We start from the raw sequence: 17,926 nt of genomic DNA, 5'->3' as shown, positions 1-17,926 counted from the left end.
AATATGATACGAGTCAATTCCAATAACGTTAAAAGCAATAGTTAACATAAACAAGCACATAGTTTGGTTTGAGTTTGCTTGGTTTTTCACATAAAGGTTAAAACTAATACGTACATTCATGTTCATTATTTCGATCAAAATAATGAAAGATTTATAACCTCTGTTTCACAAAACAAACTTGCTTTAGATTTTTACGTTGTCACGTAGAAATTTCGTATAATTGCATTAACCGGAAAGCTTTTCAGAATTTGAAAAAAAAGGGAAATGGATAATACGTAATAGCCATATAAGAAGAAATGAAAATCACAAAACTACTGAACTCCCAGGAAAATTAAAAAAAAGGACAGTCCCTAATCAAATGGCAAAATAAAAAGCTCAAACACATCAAACGAATGGACAACAACTGTCATATTCCTGACTTGGTACATACTTCTTATGTGGAAAATGGTGGGTTAAACCTGGTTTTAAGAAAGAATAAATCGAACAAATATTTAGTTACTTCCAAATGTATCATTGGAGAAACTATCGTCTAGATTGATACAGAATAAAAAAAAAGATCGAAGGTAAAATTGTGTTCATGTGTTATAATGTAATTACTTGAATATGTTATTGTGCTAGATGGTGTTGCTGATGACTGTATCCTTGGTGGTAGCGGGGAAATACATGCATCATTTGGATAGTAGCTGCAGTCATCACCAAGGCCTGCTATTGGTCCGCATTCATTGTAAACAGCTGCAAATATATATAAATTTAAAAATGAATCAGCAATCACTTTGAATTTTAAAGATACACTTAATTCGATAGTAGTATTTTGCACGCATTTGTTTAAATTGATAAACAAACTGATCAGGTCGAGATGTTAGACCCCACAAAAATAAAAGATATGCCAGTCTTCTACTTTGGTTAAAGCACGTTCAAACATGTTACTTATCATTTGTATAATCACCGTTGTAAAGCTGTAGTTTATTTTATTTTGATAATTATTATTAGAAAAAAACGCTATTCTAAAAAAGGCAATATTAAATTTAGTTTAAAACATTGCACCCTTTCCCGATTTGTCATTAGGTTTTGTGTGTATCTTACAAGCCAAAATACCTTATAGAGTCTTTTAATATCTCATCACAGCATTTAAAAGTTATCATTCCTTGTACTGTGAATGAGACAAATTTTAACAAATAGGTAGGTTTTGATTTTGTTTGCGCATGTTCATATCATCAAAACCTCATCAAACTTTCAGATGTTTACCGATTGCTAAGTTTTGCAATCATAGGTGATTATGTAGCTTAAAACTTTAAAAGGAATTTTGAAAAAAATGTTCTGAAAGGGGTAAGCTGACTCCGTTTCAAATGACGTTAGCTGATACAAATAATGCTGTTTTTGCAGAATTACTTAGATATATATAATTCTTTATAGCGACTTATGAGAAACACTTAGTTATTTTCACCCACAGATAAATATTTCGTTCGTCCTTAATTGCACAAATTCTCGGAATTTTCGGTAGGTTGTGAACTGCTATTTATTATTCGATTGGTTTCCAAACTGTTCTGAGTTTAGCGTCACTGATGAGACTTATGCAGACGAATCTCTCCTTTAACGTACACAATGTTTAGATCGGTATCTTTGGTTGCTTACTCAGTATAGCCTTGAATACCAAATGATCTAGGTCACTAAACTCCATGGATTTGCTACTATGTCATACAAGAATACATAAAAAATCCTGCTAAGGAAATTACAAAAATTGGCTTTCAAACGAATGCAGATCTAGCATTGTCAAATAAAACGAAATATAAATACATTACCTAAACAGAGTTCTTTACATGGAAACTTAATTTTTCCATTGTCACACTTTGGAAAGAATGATGAACAGTAGAATAGGGTGGCATTATCAGAACAACTGACATTCTCTTTAATGATGTAATTATTGAATGTGCCTAATGCAGCTTCTTGTGAATACTGAGAGAAAAAGTTCGGAAATGCCGTCTTTGTTATACCAAATTGACGACAAACATCAGCCTGTACCTCTTCACATCGTCCTAAAATTTATAAATGGTTTTAAAGATTTTTTTTCATCTGTGATACATCAGCTTATCCATTTATATATATTAGACGTCCGCTCCTTGATATGTATGTAGCAGAATATATGAAATTAAATCGATCCTGTTAAGAAGGTGGCAATAAATAAATGATCTTGTCTAGGGTAGCTTATGTACTCAGTAAAGTTAAAAATCAATTGATACAGAATATTTATCAACAAGGTATTGGTACTTTCCGATGAAGTTTCAGAAAAAAAGACGAGACGTTCCTTGACAAAATCCTGGTTCATCAATTTTCTGCTCAGACACTGGTGACGTTTAACAAAGTCTGAGTAGAAGTTGCAATCTCATGAATTACGAATAAGTTGGAAAACGTATATCCCATATGCAGGTGATGTTGGTATATTCCTACTAAGGTAGGGTGAATTTTTAGTTTTAAAATTAAACGTGTAATAGCAATGCATAGCAATGCACAAATAGGAGAATGGCAGGAATGATACAATTTAGCGCATGTTAAGCATGTTAATTTTTCATGATATAATTTATAAAAGCCTTGTTATTTTTACAAAGTTTGCTTATGTTAAACGTATCAAAAAACAAGGACACTGACATTTAAAAGAGGGACGAAAGATACCAAAGGGACAGTCAAACTCATAAATTTAAAACAAACTGACAACGCCATGGCTAAAAATGAAAAGGGCAAACAAACAAAAGCACACACGATACAACAATTTGTTCAGCTTTCTTTAAACCTTGGTATATTAAAAGAACAGTGCATGTTTGTCTTCACTCATGATTAACCTACTTGGTGTTGATATCGTAATCTCAGGTGTCATGTCCGGAGGTGTAACTGCAGATGTTGATCCTGTAGTAATGTCTTTAATTTTACCTAGAAATACAGTCAACCAGTGTATTATTCTGTTTGTATTTTTGTTGTTGATTTTATAAAAGCATGTTTGGACTAGCTTTAATTGTGGTAAAATTTATCATTTGCAAAAGTACAAGAGTTGACTTCAAGATCTGAATAAAATGTTACGATTTTGTTGCGTATATGACTTTTGTTATATACCTTAATCAAGAATGATATATGCAGAGAAAATGCCAAGACGGATATGTTCATTCAAAAAGTGACAGTATGAAAATGCTTTTTCTCTGTTATTATTTAATTGTTTCCTTTTTTAAGAATTTATTTACTAAAACTAAGATGCAATCTCCTAAACATAACATTTGACTTCAGGCAGTTGGGCCAGCCTGCTTTTTTCTTTTGTTATGACTTTTTAACCATTTCAATCTCATTGTATTTGAACTTGTTCATAAAGAGGTAGATATAAAAGCAATATGCATGTAATATTCCATCCCTACAATATCTCTGAATATGAATCTGAACTCCTCATTTGGAAAATATAAATTCGTCAATTTACACCAAAACATGTCTTCTGTTATATGTATGTGTACCAGAGAAATGGTCAAACCCTTTAAATACTATAAAACATTTCTCACCTTCGCAATGAAGACCAGGAAAGTCTTGCGGACATTCACATCTTTGTCCACTTTCATCAGCAAAACATGACCCGCCATTATAACATGGGTACCCCGGACATCCGTCTACACCTAAGCGATTATAAATGTATAAGATAATGTCCAAAAACAATAAAACTAACGCATATTAAGATACCAAAAAGGATAAAATAGAAATATCGGAATACTCTTCAAACTTGTGACGATGAGTGTAGAAGTTGAAATATGTTAACTTTAGTCACTTTTACTTTAGACTTGTAAGATAAGTTTTGAGATCAAAGCACGCCTCTATCAATAAGATTCCTATTGTACCAAAACAAAGTAAAATAACAAAACAGTCGAGATCCAAGGAAAATTCATATCGACAAGTCCCTTATCAAATGCCAAAATCAAAAGAATGGAAACCAACTGTCATAATAAGACGTAAGACATTAAACTAAAGAAACGTCAGGTTTTGAAACGTTACGGTGATAATTTCAAACGTATATTTTGAAGAATAATCTGGAAAAATATATAATGTTTATATGCCTTTGAGTAACGTTTACTATAACAAAAAAAATCATAGTTTTAAAACTAAATATATACTACAGGAATAACTAGTCAACACTAAGGTATAAATTTTCAAAATTATGTCTATGAACATAAAGCGGATTGTCCTCATGACATATTCATAAAGTACCATTGAGTAAGTTCAAATTAATCATGTAGTGCCATGTTATTAATGTATGCTGAAAGTCATAAAGGTAGAATTTAAATGCAAAAATTGAAATAACAAAAAATACTGAACTCGAAAGAAAATTCTAAACGGAAATTTGAAAACAAGCAAAGTGCAAAATCAAAAGCTCAAACACATCAAACGAATGGATTACATCTGTCATATTCTTGACTCGGTACATACCGTAGTTCATTGATCTTCAAAATTGATATGTGTAAAATAAACATTAAGAAAAAATCATATAAACCAATTCAATAGATTTCAAGTTTTAAAAAATGGACAAAACCGAAGCAATATTTGTTGTCCGTTGATGCTAAAAATTATAGAAATAATGCACTAAAACAGTTTCTAGTCAATAACCTGTCTTACGTATTTCTTTTTCATGTAATGAAGTGTTTTAGAGATGTTCTGTGTTGTGTCATTGCACTATAGGGATATCAACAAGTCAGACATTTATGATTAGAATTTCAAGTGAAATTTTTATTGATAGTATTATGTATATATCCTACCGAGCTCGCATCGGCTTCCAAACACTTTATTAGGACATAAACACTCGTATCCCTCGGGATTCTGGATACATGATCCTCCATTTAAGCAAGGGTAACTTAAACAGTGACTTCTAGTAGGTACTGTATCTAATAATAAAAAAGCAATAAATGGATAATTATATTTTTCTAAATTCTCTATTAATACTCCTTGTCGGGTTTCGCTGTATGCAGATTTGTACTTTCTAATAAAAATGAATCATAAAAATGTAACCAACCTCTTTAAACATGAATATTTGGATTCTTGGGAAAGGCTACCTTTATGGTACGCAATCCGCAGTGAATTGTGCCTCCCCACTCTAAATGTTGGAATACCTGTGCTACTTGTCATGTTCTCATAGCAAGTAAAAACTTTGTGATATTCTGTCGTTTTCGGTGTTGTTATAATGAGTGGAGAAAGATCGGAATTGTGTAGACGAAATTTGGAACATACTAATAAACAGCAAAGTATAACAATGTGAACGTGAAATCAACCATTTTCTGCTTCATTCTTTACTGCATAATTTATTTACATTATGCATAGAATCTGTATATGCAATAAAGTTCAAATGGTCAACAAATATTAATTAAGAATGTATACTAAAGCAGTTTCTTTAATCTTTTTTTTTGTACTAAGAGCAATGTATCTGAACTGTAAAGTTCTTCAGTAGTTTTGAAATTAGGGAATAACCATTATTGTTTATTGTATTCATCATCATCATTTATATGTAATTATTGAATGTGTCTAATGCAGCTTCTTGTGAATACTGAGAGAAAAAGTTCGGAAATGCCGTCTTTGTTATACCAAATTGACGACAAACATCAGCCTGTACCTCTTCACATCGTCCTAAAATGTATAAATGGTTTTAAAGATTTTTTATCATCTGTTATACATCAGCTTATCCATTAATATATATGTGACGTCTGCTCCTTGATATGTATGTAGCAGAATATATGAAATTAAATCGATCCTGTTAAGAAGGTGGCAATAAATAAATGATCTTGTCTAGGGTAGCTTATGTACTCAGTAAAGTTAAAAATCAATTGATACGGAATATTTATCAACAAGGTATTGGTACTTTCCGATGAAGTTTCAGAAAAAAAGACGAGACGTTCCTTGTAAAAACCCTGGTTCATCAACTGTCTGCTCAGACACTGGTTACGTTTAACAAAGTCTGAGTAGAAGCTGCAATCTCATGAATTACGAATAAGTTGGGAAACGTATATCCCATATGCAGGTGATGTTGGTACATTGCTACTAAGGTGGGGTGGATTTTTAGTTTTAAAATTAAACGTGTAATAGCAATGCATAACAATGCACAAATAGGAGAATGGCAGGAATGATACAATTTAGCGCATGTTAAGTATGTTAATTTTTCATGATATACTTACGTATAATTTTGTAAAGCCAATTTATAAAAGCCTTGTTATTTTTACAAAGTTTGCTTATGTTAAACGTATCAAAAAACAAGGACACTGACATTTAAATTTGTTAAGCTTTCTTAAAACCTTGTTATATTAAAAGAACAGTGCATTTTTGTCTTCACTCATGATTAACCTACTTGGTATTGATATCGTAATCTCAGGTGTCATGTCCGGAGGTGTAACTGCAGATGTTGATCCTGTAGCAATGTCTTTAATTTTACCTAGAAATACAGTCAACCAGTTTATTATTCTGTTTGTATTTTTGTTGTTGATTTTATAAAAGCATGTTTGGATTAGCTTTAATTGTGGTAAAATTTATCATTTGCAAGGGTTCAAGATCTGAATAAAATGTTACGATTTTGCTGCGTATATGACTTTTGTTATATACCTTAATCAAGAATGATATATGCAGAGAAAATGCCAAGACGGATATTTTCATTCAAAAGGTGACAGTATGAAAATGCTTTTTCTCTGTTATTATTCAATTGTTTCCTTTTTAAGGATTTATTTACTAAAACTAAGATACAATCTCCTAAACATAACATTTGACTTCAGGCAGTTGGGCCAGCCTGCATTTCAGTATTCTTCTTCTTTTGTTATAAATTTTTAACCATTTCAATCTCATTGTATTTGAACTTGTTCATAAAGAGGTAGATATAAAAGCAATATGCATGTAATACTCCATCCCTACAATATCTCTGAATATGAATCTGAACTCCTCATTTGGAAAATATATATTCGTCAATTTACACCAAAACATGTCTTCTGTTATATGTATGTGTACCAGAGAAATGGTCAAACCCTTTAAATACTATAAAACATTTCTAACCTTCGCAATGAAGACCAGGAAAGTCTTGCGGACATTCACATCTTTGTCCACTTTCATCAGCAAAACATGACCCGCCATTATAACATGGGTACCCCGGACATCCGTCTACACCTAAGCGATTATAAATGTATAAGATAATGTCCAAAAACAATAAAACTAACGCATATTAAGATACCAAAAAGGATAAAATAGAAATATCGGAATACTCCTCAAACTTGACGATGAGTGTAGAAGTTGAAATATGTTAACTTTAGTCACTTTTACTTTAGACTCGTAAGATGAGTTTTGAGATCAAAGCACGCCTCTATCAATAAGATTCCTATTGTACCAAAACAAAGTTTTATTCCTGTCAATCATCCCGGAATCGTAGAGGTGAAAGACCTTAAATGACCAAAGATTCTATGTGCCTTTAAAACTGTATAATTAGATGGAGAACAGCTTAATGTCCGTAAAATCTCTTTCATACTATGCACGTGCTTATTTAAATACTAATTAAATAGTGATACATCAAAGTTTTGACTGACCGCAAAAGTAAAGACATCTGTAGAGAACATAATATGTTTGTGATTTAAACTGTAAAACAAATAAATATCTAGATCATTGATGAAGACCGTGAAAGTAATAAATATGTCTCATTGGCGATTTGTGGTCAACATCACCCAGTGGAAAATCAAGTACTCCTAAACATAAAATTGAGAATACAGACTACCAATTTTATTCAATAGATTTACATAAGTTTATGATTATACAATTATGTTTTTGGCCCTTGGGAATCATCTCAGCTATGTATAAATTTTGACCGGTCCCTGCCTAAAAGGTTTATTAGCATTCATGAGAAGCAAACTTCAAAGGCAGTGACACACCCGTCAGTTCGAAGGAACCCAGCATGGTTCCGAGGGAGCACAGCATGGCTCCCTACTGCTTTAGACAGCGCAGCATGGCTGCCAAACGAGTTGAACTGACGGTGGTGATGAGACAACTGAATTCTTGGGGGAATAAAGGAAATTTGGTTTATAGATCCAGACAATAAAATTTCATTAATGTCCAGTAGCTGAAATAATTCCCTGATCATTGATATATTGAAAGCGTGTGAGGTGGGGAAGGCGGCGGTTAAAGACAAAAATTGCTTCACAATATGAAATAGCTTCCTTCTATCCAAACAGAATAACAAAGATGAGTTCTGCCATGTGTATCTCTTCTAAATAAGAAACAACCAATAAGAGTAGCACATGCAGACACGAGCTTCTTTACACGAATAAACCACGCCTAAATAATATGTAAGCTAACAAAAATAACAAAACAGTCGAGATCCAAGGAAAATTCATATCGACAAGTCCCTTATCAAATGCCAATATCAAAAGAATGGAAACCAACTGTCATAATAAGACGTAAGACATTAAACTAAAGAAACGTCAGGTTTTGAAACGTTACGGTGATAATTTCAAACGCATATTTTGAAGAATAATCTGGAAAAATATATAATGTTTATATGCCTTTGAGTAACGTTTACTATAAAAAAAAATCATAGTTTTAAAACTAAATATATACTACAGGAATAACTAGTCAACACTAAGGTATAAATTTTCAAAATTATGTCTATGAACATGAAGCTGATTGTCCTCATGGCATATTCATAAAGTACCATTGAGTAAGTTCAAATTATTCATATAGTGCCATGTTATTTATGTATGCTGAAAGTCATAAAGGTAGAATTTAAATGCAAAAAGTGAAATAACAAAAAATACTGAACTCGAAAGAAAATTATAAACGGAAATTTGAAAACAAGCAAAGTGCAAAATCAAAAGCTCAAACACATCAAACGAATGGATTACATCTGTCATATTCTTGACTCGGTACATACCGTAGTTCATTGATCATCAAAATTAATATGTGTAAAATAAACATTAAGGGCATACGATACAGTTACAGTGAAGGTAATGACGTTGCTAACGTAAAATGTTATTTTCGCGACGTCAAACTCTGACATATCGGGAAAAGATGCATTTTTTCGACTGACTTTTATCATTCAAACTAATTTAATTTGAAAACGAGTGCATGGACCCCTATTTCTTAAAACAGCAATTTGTTTCATTTTGCAAGGAGATTATGTGACCCAAATTTTATAAAACTGTAAATAGCTCAATTTTTTTAATTTTGATAAACATGCAGCAAAAAATGACGTTTTTTCCTCTATTCATGAACATTTGATAAATATAGAGTTATTTTGGAATAAAAATTGCATAATTTTTAATGATACTTATACAATGCAGAAATTACCGATTATTTAACAAAAACCATTTTGTGTTTATCTTTTAAAACAAAAAAGTTATGTCTTTCTTTCGAAAAAGGAAATACGGACACAAATCTGAATTTTGAGCAAATATACAAAATTTCGACCTTATTTTACTCAAAAAGTAGCATATGAAGGTATATTTTTTATTACATATTTGATTTAATCAGGTAAAAAATCGCTCATATGCAAATTTTCATCAACTTGTAAATACAGGTTCAAAACTGTATCGTATGCCCTTAAGAAAAAATCATATAAACTAATTCAATAGAATTCAAGTTTTAAAAAATGGACAAAACCGAAGCAATATTTGTTGTCCGTTGATGCTAAAAATTATCGAAATAATGCACTAAAACAGTTTCTAGTCAATAACCTGTCTTACGTATTTCTTTTGCATGTAATGAAGTGTTTTAGAGATGTACTGTGTTGTATCATTGCACTATAGTAATATCAAAAAGTCAGACATTTATGATTAGAATTTCAAGTGAATTTTTTATTGATAGTATTATGTATATATCTTACCGAGCTCGCATCGGCTTCCAAACACTTTATTAGGACATAAACACTCGTATCCCTCGGGATTCTGGATGCATGATCCTCCATTTAAGCAAGGGAAACTTAAACAGTGACTTCCAGTAGGTACTGTATCTAATAATAAAAAAGAAATAAATGGATAATTATATTTTTCTAAATTCTCTATAAATACTCCTTGTCGGGTTTCGCTGTATGCAGATTTGTACTAACTACTAAAAATGAATCATAAAAATGTAACCAACCTCTTTAAGCATGAATATTTGGATTATTGGGAAAGGCTACCTTTATGGTACGCAATCCGCAGTGAATTGTGCCTCCCCACTCTAAATGTTGGAATACCTGTGCTACTTGTCATGTTCTCATAGCAAGTAAAAACTTTGTGATATTCTGTCGTTTTCGGTGTTGTTATAATGAGGGGAGAAAGAACGGACTTGTGTAGACGAGATTTGGAACATACTAATAAACAGCAAAGTATAACAATGTGAACGTGAAATCAACCATTTTCTGCTTCATTCTTTACTGCATAATTTATTTACATTATGCATAGAATCTGTATATGCAATAAAGTTCAAATGGTCAACAAATATTAATTAAGAATGTATAATAAAGCAGTTTCTTTAATCTTTTTTTTTTGTACTAAGAGCAATGTATCTGAACTGTAAAGTTCTTCAGTAGTTTTGAAATTAGGGAATAACCATTATTGTTTAATGTATTCATCATCATCACTTATATTTTAATATGAAAAACTAACCTGACAAGAGATCACAGTGTAAAGTATATTTCACGGGTGCATATGATTGCAGAACATAATTATACATGTAAGTGTACTCTCGGTGGTCACATACAGATTTTACTGTCTCCAAATAACATGTTGTCCAGTTGGTTGCTAACCTACAATATAACATTCAAAGTGTGTGAACGAGCTAACCTACAATATAACATCCAAAGTGCGTGAGCGAGCTAACCTACAATATAACATTCAAAGTGCGTGAACGAGCTAACCTACAATATAACATTCAAAGTGTGTGAACGAGCTAACCTACAATATAACATTCAAAGTGCGTGAACAAGCTAACCTACAATATATCATTCAAAGTGTGTGAACGAGCTAACCTACAATATAACATTCAAAGTGTGTGAACGAGCTTTGAAGGATAAAGATTGAATTAGTTTTGCAATGGAAAAAATGTATTAAGCATTGAAAAGCACAACTCTGAGTTTTAGATATTACTGTCGTTGTTTCAAATACAATTATGCATAAAAAAATAAATATAATTTTGAATATGACTTTAACTATGAAATCATTGCCGTTTTAAGACAGATATATTAGATTTAAATTTTATACCGCATCCTTAATAATTTATGCAATTTCTTAACACTTATATATTCACCAACTTTTTAAATTAAAAAAGACTCCGATTTGTCCTAATGTTTAAGATAAATTCTTTCGTCACTTCTGATGACAACATTCACTAAAAAAATGTATTAAGTATCGAATATTTTACTATATTTTGTAATGCTTGCGGTTTAAGTTGACCCATACAGATGTTGACATTTTGTGTATGTCAGTCATTGGTGCTGCAACGTTCTATGTATCACATGCACAAATGTTCGATTTTTCAAAGAAGAATCTTTCAGAAACACGTGTTAATTATAATCAAATGTTTTGAAATCAATAATTTAGATTCTTGAATGTGTCGTAAAATATCATTTAAATAACAAAGCATAACAATACATATCTTTAAAGGATTAAGAGTATAAGGACAGTTAAAAACCTGCAATGACTGACATAACAGGTTAAATGCATAACATATATGTCGTAGTAGTTAATGAAACATGTTTGAAAGTTATCAAGAGAGTTGTCTCATTGGCACTCGAACCACATTTTCTTATATCTATATTATGTGGATTCATTCACAACATTATTCTAATTGCAAATAACTTTCAAAGTCATATTGAATCGTCAAAATTGCAACAATTGTACCTGCAGAATTCGTCAGTTTCACTGAAGACGTCTTTCACTCCAGTAAAATAGTTTCCAAGGTCTTCACGTATACCATTCAAACATTGTAAAAAAGTGTTTGCTGTTGTCAGTTTTTGCATGCATCCTACATTATCGAGGAAGGCTATAAAAGAAATTTATTACTCAGAAGACATATTTATGTAATCGTTACTTGCAACAGACCCAGACATGAATAATATGGAACTATTCAATTGAGAAACTAAACAGCAAAACAATAGTTATAAAGGTTTTAATCGAAAGTTTACAGCTAGATATGCAATACTTTCACAATTTATATGTCTTATCTCAACAGAAAAAAGGATTTGTCTTGAACATTTTGCTATATATATATATGTGTGTTTGTGTGTGTGTTTGTGTGTGTTTGTGTGTGTGTGTTTGTGTGTATATATATATCTAACGATTAATTTTAATTGACTTATTTGTGAAAAGATTCGCTTATAATTATTTACCTTTTCTGTCTGTATTACATATAAATCTGGCTCCAGAAAACGCGACATCTCGGTAAAGACGGGCACCTCTTGAACAGGATTCTAACTTAGTTCTCGTGCAAATATTTATATCTTCAAGAGATCTGTGGAAATTTTATTCGACAAAAATGTTTGAAAATGAATATATTGCATTTATGTGAATATCTATATCAAACATGTGTGGAATAATTGAAAATATGTGTAAAGCATAACCTGCATTCCTCTTACTTTCATTTTCATTGTTATGTTTGACACCATTACATTTCTAAATCGACAAAACCAGTTTTGCAGGAAGAGTACAAAAAGTTCTTACGAAACCCTTTACAATATTGAAGTAAGTCTGAAGAAAACAGTTTAAAAAGTGTTTTTTTGTTTTTGGTTGTAGAAGTGAATTGCTGTTCATTTATACAAGGGGCAACATTTTCAGTTGCTCTGCTTATATGAAAGTAAGCATGGCAAATACATACAAACAATGTCTATAATTTCTCAATAATTATCAAGGTATAAAGATAATAAGTATTGTCATTCACATGTAAAGTGAAAATGTATATTTGATATCGTAGCTAACCACCACTTTATCTGATGACGTTATGCCGAAAACGCGTGTTGTGTGTAAGACAATCTGCATATTTTGACTAAAAAATTAATTAACAAAAATACTGAACCTTACATGAAAAAATCAAAACAGAAAGTAATTTATCAGATGCCAAAACAAAAGCTTAAACATATCTAGCGAATTGAAAACAACTGTCCTATTCCTGACTTGGTACAGGCATTTCTTTGTGTAGAAAATGAGGAATTCATCCGGATTTTATTACTAGCTATAGTAAATCTCTCACTAGTAAAACAGTCGTCGCATATAAATCCATTATATTAACAACAACGTGTGGCCAAAATAAAAAGAGTCAAAATTAGGTTAAAGCATGTTTTGTCTTCTATTACAGCGAATAAAACTGTGAATATATCTACTTACCTGCATATTAGATCTATCTTCGATGAATCATTGAAACTCGGTATTATAAACAGTGTCAATAAATTTAAATCTATATCCGGTAAGCATTGAAAAATACGTGTGAAATCACAAATGTTTTGGCCCTCAGAGACACTTGGCGATTCAGTAGTACTAAAAAGATTAATGGTTGTCTGGTTTGTGATGGCTGCTGAAAGTAAAAGATCACATTCATGATTACATACAATATAAATAAAATAGAATATGTGGTATGATTGCCATGGAGGCAACTCTTCACAAGAGACCAACATGACACAGAAATCACCGTATAGCCTTCAACAATGCGTAAAGCCCATTTCCATTTTTACATGTAACATCATACAGATATAAGAAGATGGGATATGAGCGCCAACGAAACAGCATCAATTCTCGCCATATGATTTTTAATACAAAGTATAAATTTTAAACCATTAAAATATATCATGGCAGTAAAGAAAAGTCAGATTTAAATAGTAGAACTGTACTATTTATTTTGCAGACAGTTTTCAAAGTTCAAAAATATGAATCGCTTCTCAAAATGAAAAATAACTTTCCACTGTATGTCTAGAAGTATGCAATAACATAATAATAATACTCAAATCTAAATAAAGTCCGTTTCCGTCAGAAATTTGAGTCCTTCAATAATTCAATACAATCACTTTGTGTACATAAAGATGGAATTTTGTAATACTGTCTAATTAGTATACTGGTTTGCTTTTTCAAATATAACAACTTTATGAATCTGGCCAGCTAAACAGTACGTTGAAAGCAATAGGAATCAATAAAATTCAAACGGAAAGTAAGTATTTTATCGACTTGGAAGAATCTTTAGTGGTGAATACATCGGCCGTTATCAACTTCCTATGTGATTTCAAGTAGCAATGGTTGAGGTCAAAGTCATCGGATATGAGAAACGAATGCGACGAGTCAATCAACCCAACGTGTGAGAACCCCAATAAAGTAATAATCGACATAATATATGTCGTTCTTACTCATATCATTGGAGCAGTGATTTTTGAGTTGATACCTTGCGATGCAGTACAGATCCTTTTTTTTTTTTTTTTTTTTTTTTTTACATATGTTGCTCATTTCTATGAATTACCTGTACCTATCTGATTTTTGTTCCCTTTCAATTGCGTGTAAAATTGTCTAAAAATACAAGAGAACACAATTGGAGTATACCTCTGACAATAAGATCCAGTCTCGAAAAATCGGCACAATGAGGACATGATTTGGTATATCTTATGTAATGAGAGTCCACTGCTAAGAGATGGTATACTTAACAAAACCCGACAGTAGGAAAGTGTTGTCATTGATGCTTGTTTCAGAAGAGGGGAAATTAAAAAAAAAATCAGCCGTTATGATCGATAATTGCTTCTGACGGTCTTAATTTCCATTCGATCGAAACAAAATGATACCGGTTTAGTTTGATCAGTTTTAACGAAGACATGCATCCATAATTATAACTTATAACTTTGCTTCAGAAATTGTGTGTAGTCTTCGAGATAAAGATGAGAATAGGAATTTCATCTTGTTCAGTCTCCAAACATGTTACCCGATCAATGCGAAATGTTGATTTTCTAAGAGGGTTTTGGTTATCATGTCTTGGACTTTCGTTGTCGTTGGGTTGCTATGCCATTGTCATATGCCTCACATCTCTTTTTGCCATATAATAACAGTTTTCTAACAACTGTTTTACTTTTGGGGAAAATTATTCAAAACTTTATGGAAATGGTACCCGTTCCTAACCAAAAACTTCCTCTCTATCATGCTTCTGAAATGAAATTTGTCACATACACTAGACACCAAACCATTGGAAGCAAAATACAATCAATTTTTTACTTTACCTAAACGTAGTTCTTATGAGCTAAAAGTAACATCTAACCCCATTTAAGGTCAACTTTGCATGAAAGAGTTAACGGGGTAAGTTCTACAATTGTTTTAATATATCCTTATTGTGCAAAGAAAACAAAATGATTCGACACTTACGAATAACAGAAACTTCTACTGACTTTTCCGCTAAAACCTGGTCATTTTGAGAGTGAATCTCACAACTGAAAAATCCATCATGCTCTTCCTTTATCCCTAAAAAAAATGTGAGTGTGTTTATTATGTACATTATGGGTTTTGCTCATTCATCAAGAATTGCTTTTTATGTGTCCCTTTATTGGTTATGTACAAGTATTTATTTTATGAATTGAAAATTTACAGAATGAAAGTTAAATTGAAATCTTTCACTATCATTATTTGAAGTCAAGTGAAATGTACTATACCATTTGTGGCTATACATAGATTTGAATACTATGCTAAAATGGTTGATTTTTAATTAAAAAAAAATGCTTATTACTTTTAGACTTTTATAAATTAGCAACCATTTACCTTTACCGAGCATCCAAATTCACCATCGGTTTTTTTTTCTTGTGTTTTGTTTGGTTTGTATTCTTTGTAGGTTTTTTTATATAGAATTCCTTCTTTCTTAATGTTCTTTCCGGCTCAGTATTTTTAGACTAGTTTTTTTTGTCTTTTCGTCCTAATGTCGCCTTTCTTCAGTTCCGATTTATATTGTCTTTATATATTCATACGTTTTAAAGGGTATTAAAGTTACATACCTTGAAGAAATTGTAGTGTAAATATAAGGCCTGTTGCATTAGCATCTAGTTTAATATCATATTCGTGCTCAAAACGACTTTCAACATTTGTAAACGTTGATAGTCTAAGCTTTGAACCATTCCTGTCTATTTTTTGCCATGTCAAGGGATTCATAACTAGGAAAGTTGCGCTCTCCTCGGTATAACATAGTAAATCTGGTTTATCACCAATTTGCACATGAATATGTTGTGTGTTGAGTTCTAGATGAATTACAGCATTTGCCACTGAAAAACAAAAGTTCTACTCAATAGTACCCTGATAATATTTATTTTGTCGTTTCAATATCAACAAATACACCTTAATTGAATATAATACACCGTGATATATTTTCCCAATGTTTGCAGCTCGAAACCAGGGATATCTTCTTCGTTTTTTATGTCTGTTACGTGGTAACAAATTATAAAACATCAGTAGATTTTATCGTTAAATACAGGTATATTTCGTACAAACAAGGAAGCTGACAAAAAAATTACTGGAGGATTTTTTTGGACAAGAGGATAAGCTCGAGACATTCATTATCACAGGGCACCTTAACAAATATTATATGTATCATACTTCGTAGTTTTTTTCTTTCAAAGGTTTTAGAATTGGTTAAATTCCGTATGCATTTGTCTCTAATTGTCAAATTAAGATAGCTATACAGAAAACAATAGGAAGTGCCAATTTTTGTGCGCATGAAAGTTTTTTCTTTACTGTGCTGCATGATACCAAAATATCTTAGATTTCTAAGACTCAGTGGCAACAAATAATGAAGAGCCGAAACACAACAGTACATGAAACCAAATATTTGCATATTTTGAAAATGTAGTTCTCCTTCGAGGTGGTAAAATTATTTCTGAATCTACAGTAACCATAGAATTAAACAAACCTCAAATTTTACTGCAACAGATGCGCATTTCAAAGTCTCTGTGAATCATACTCGAGGTAAAAATAAGTGGCAACCCAAAATCTTACTCAAGCTTTTATGAGCTGATAAACCGAAAAGGAAAAAGGTATTAATTCGGACAGGGATTTAAAGAAATGAAATAAATTCCTTAATTTATTATGAAGTCCTAAGTTGTTTTTTTCAGTTAACCATTATCCTTATTTCCAGTCCTGAGTATCAAAGTACTCAGATACTGGGCTACTGATGCAAATGCCATTCTGTATTTTCCTGTAAGTACAGAGCTGGATGATAAAACGTTCAAGGATTACTGTCACTGTTAAATTTAAATGGACATTTGACAATCAAAAGCAATTTGAGACAAATTTCCATACCTTCTGTTTTAATTTCATTTTTGTACACTGGTCTTTTAAACACCATTTTACACACAGACTACAAATATTTGTAACGTTACGATTCTGCTGTTCATAATTTATTTATATTCGAAGCATTTATACACAAAAATAATGATAATCAGTGTATATTGTTAATTTTTGTATGCAAATTTTGTACATATACATGTATGTTAAATTTAAAATCAATGTTTAATGTTATCTCTTACCTGAAAACGACAGAAGATAAAAGAGTAAGGCTGTCATTTTAGTAAATAGTTTTATTAGAAAAACATTTCAATTTATATTACTATCAAGGCCCTTCCTGGACACTTCCGGGCCCTTCCTGCATCTTGTTTACAAACGAAAAACTTTACATATACAAAAATAATACAAGTCACATCCCGTAAACCACAAATCATGTCACAAACATTTAACAAATAAATTTTGTGTAATTGCAAACAATTGAAAAGCTCTTTTTCTCTTATGGGGAGAGAAATGATAAGATTCATTTTGTGCATTTTAGGAATGAGTGACCGTTCTTTGAAAAACTGAATTATTTTCCTCTTTGATGTGACATTGTCACAACTCAAAGACGTAGATAACTGTTGAAATAGTTATATTGTTAAACCCTTACAGTTTTTGGTAAATATGAAATGATAGATGTCAATCCCTAT

At 31.5% G+C, this 17,926-nt stretch overlaps 1 protein-coding gene across 3 annotated transcripts in view; it reads right to left on the bottom strand.

Annotated features, from left to right (window-relative positions):
- The window catches only part of LOC139517695 (uncharacterized), a 69,463-nt gene that overhangs the window by 10,021 nt on the left and 41,516 nt on the right, over nucleotides 1-17,926 (bottom strand). Inside the window, exons 1-15 of one of the 3 annotated variants that reach the window (XM_071308996.1) lie at nucleotides 17,480-17,655; nucleotides 15,956-16,219; nucleotides 15,336-15,431; nucleotides 13,332-13,515; nucleotides 12,341-12,462; nucleotides 11,853-11,994; nucleotides 10,620-10,759; nucleotides 9,857-9,982; nucleotides 7,045-7,155; nucleotides 6,353-6,436; nucleotides 4,776-4,901; nucleotides 3,534-3,644; nucleotides 2,839-2,922; nucleotides 1,800-2,033; nucleotides 598-732 (exon numbers count right to left, since the gene is read on the bottom strand). In XM_071308996.1, coding sequence (XP_071165097.1) covers nucleotides 598-732; nucleotides 1,800-2,033; nucleotides 2,839-2,922; nucleotides 3,534-3,644; nucleotides 4,776-4,901; nucleotides 6,353-6,436; nucleotides 7,045-7,155; nucleotides 9,857-9,982; nucleotides 10,620-10,759; nucleotides 11,853-11,994; nucleotides 12,341-12,462; nucleotides 13,332-13,515; nucleotides 15,336-15,431; nucleotides 15,956-16,219; nucleotides 17,480-17,516 — 1,996 coding nt within the window. In that variant the 5' untranslated portion in view covers nucleotides 17,517-17,655. Of the gene's footprint in view, nucleotides 1-597; nucleotides 733-1,799; nucleotides 2,034-2,838; nucleotides 2,923-3,533; nucleotides 3,645-4,775; nucleotides 4,902-6,352; nucleotides 6,437-7,044; nucleotides 7,156-9,856; nucleotides 9,983-10,619; nucleotides 10,760-11,852; nucleotides 11,995-12,340; nucleotides 12,463-13,331; nucleotides 13,519-15,335; nucleotides 15,432-15,955; nucleotides 16,220-17,479; nucleotides 17,656-17,926 lie in introns of those variants that run through there. The other 2 variants (XM_071308995.1, XM_071308994.1) reach the window with 2 other exon arrangements.

Source organism: Mytilus edulis, chromosome 3, assembly GCF_963676685.1.
Source record: "Mytilus edulis chromosome 3, xbMytEdul2.2, whole genome shotgun sequence".
NCBI lineage: Eukaryota > Metazoa > Mollusca > Bivalvia > Mytilida > Mytilidae > Mytilus > Mytilus edulis.
Note: the sequence above shows the minus strand (reverse complement) of the source record. Positions and strands in the feature narration are given on the sequence as shown.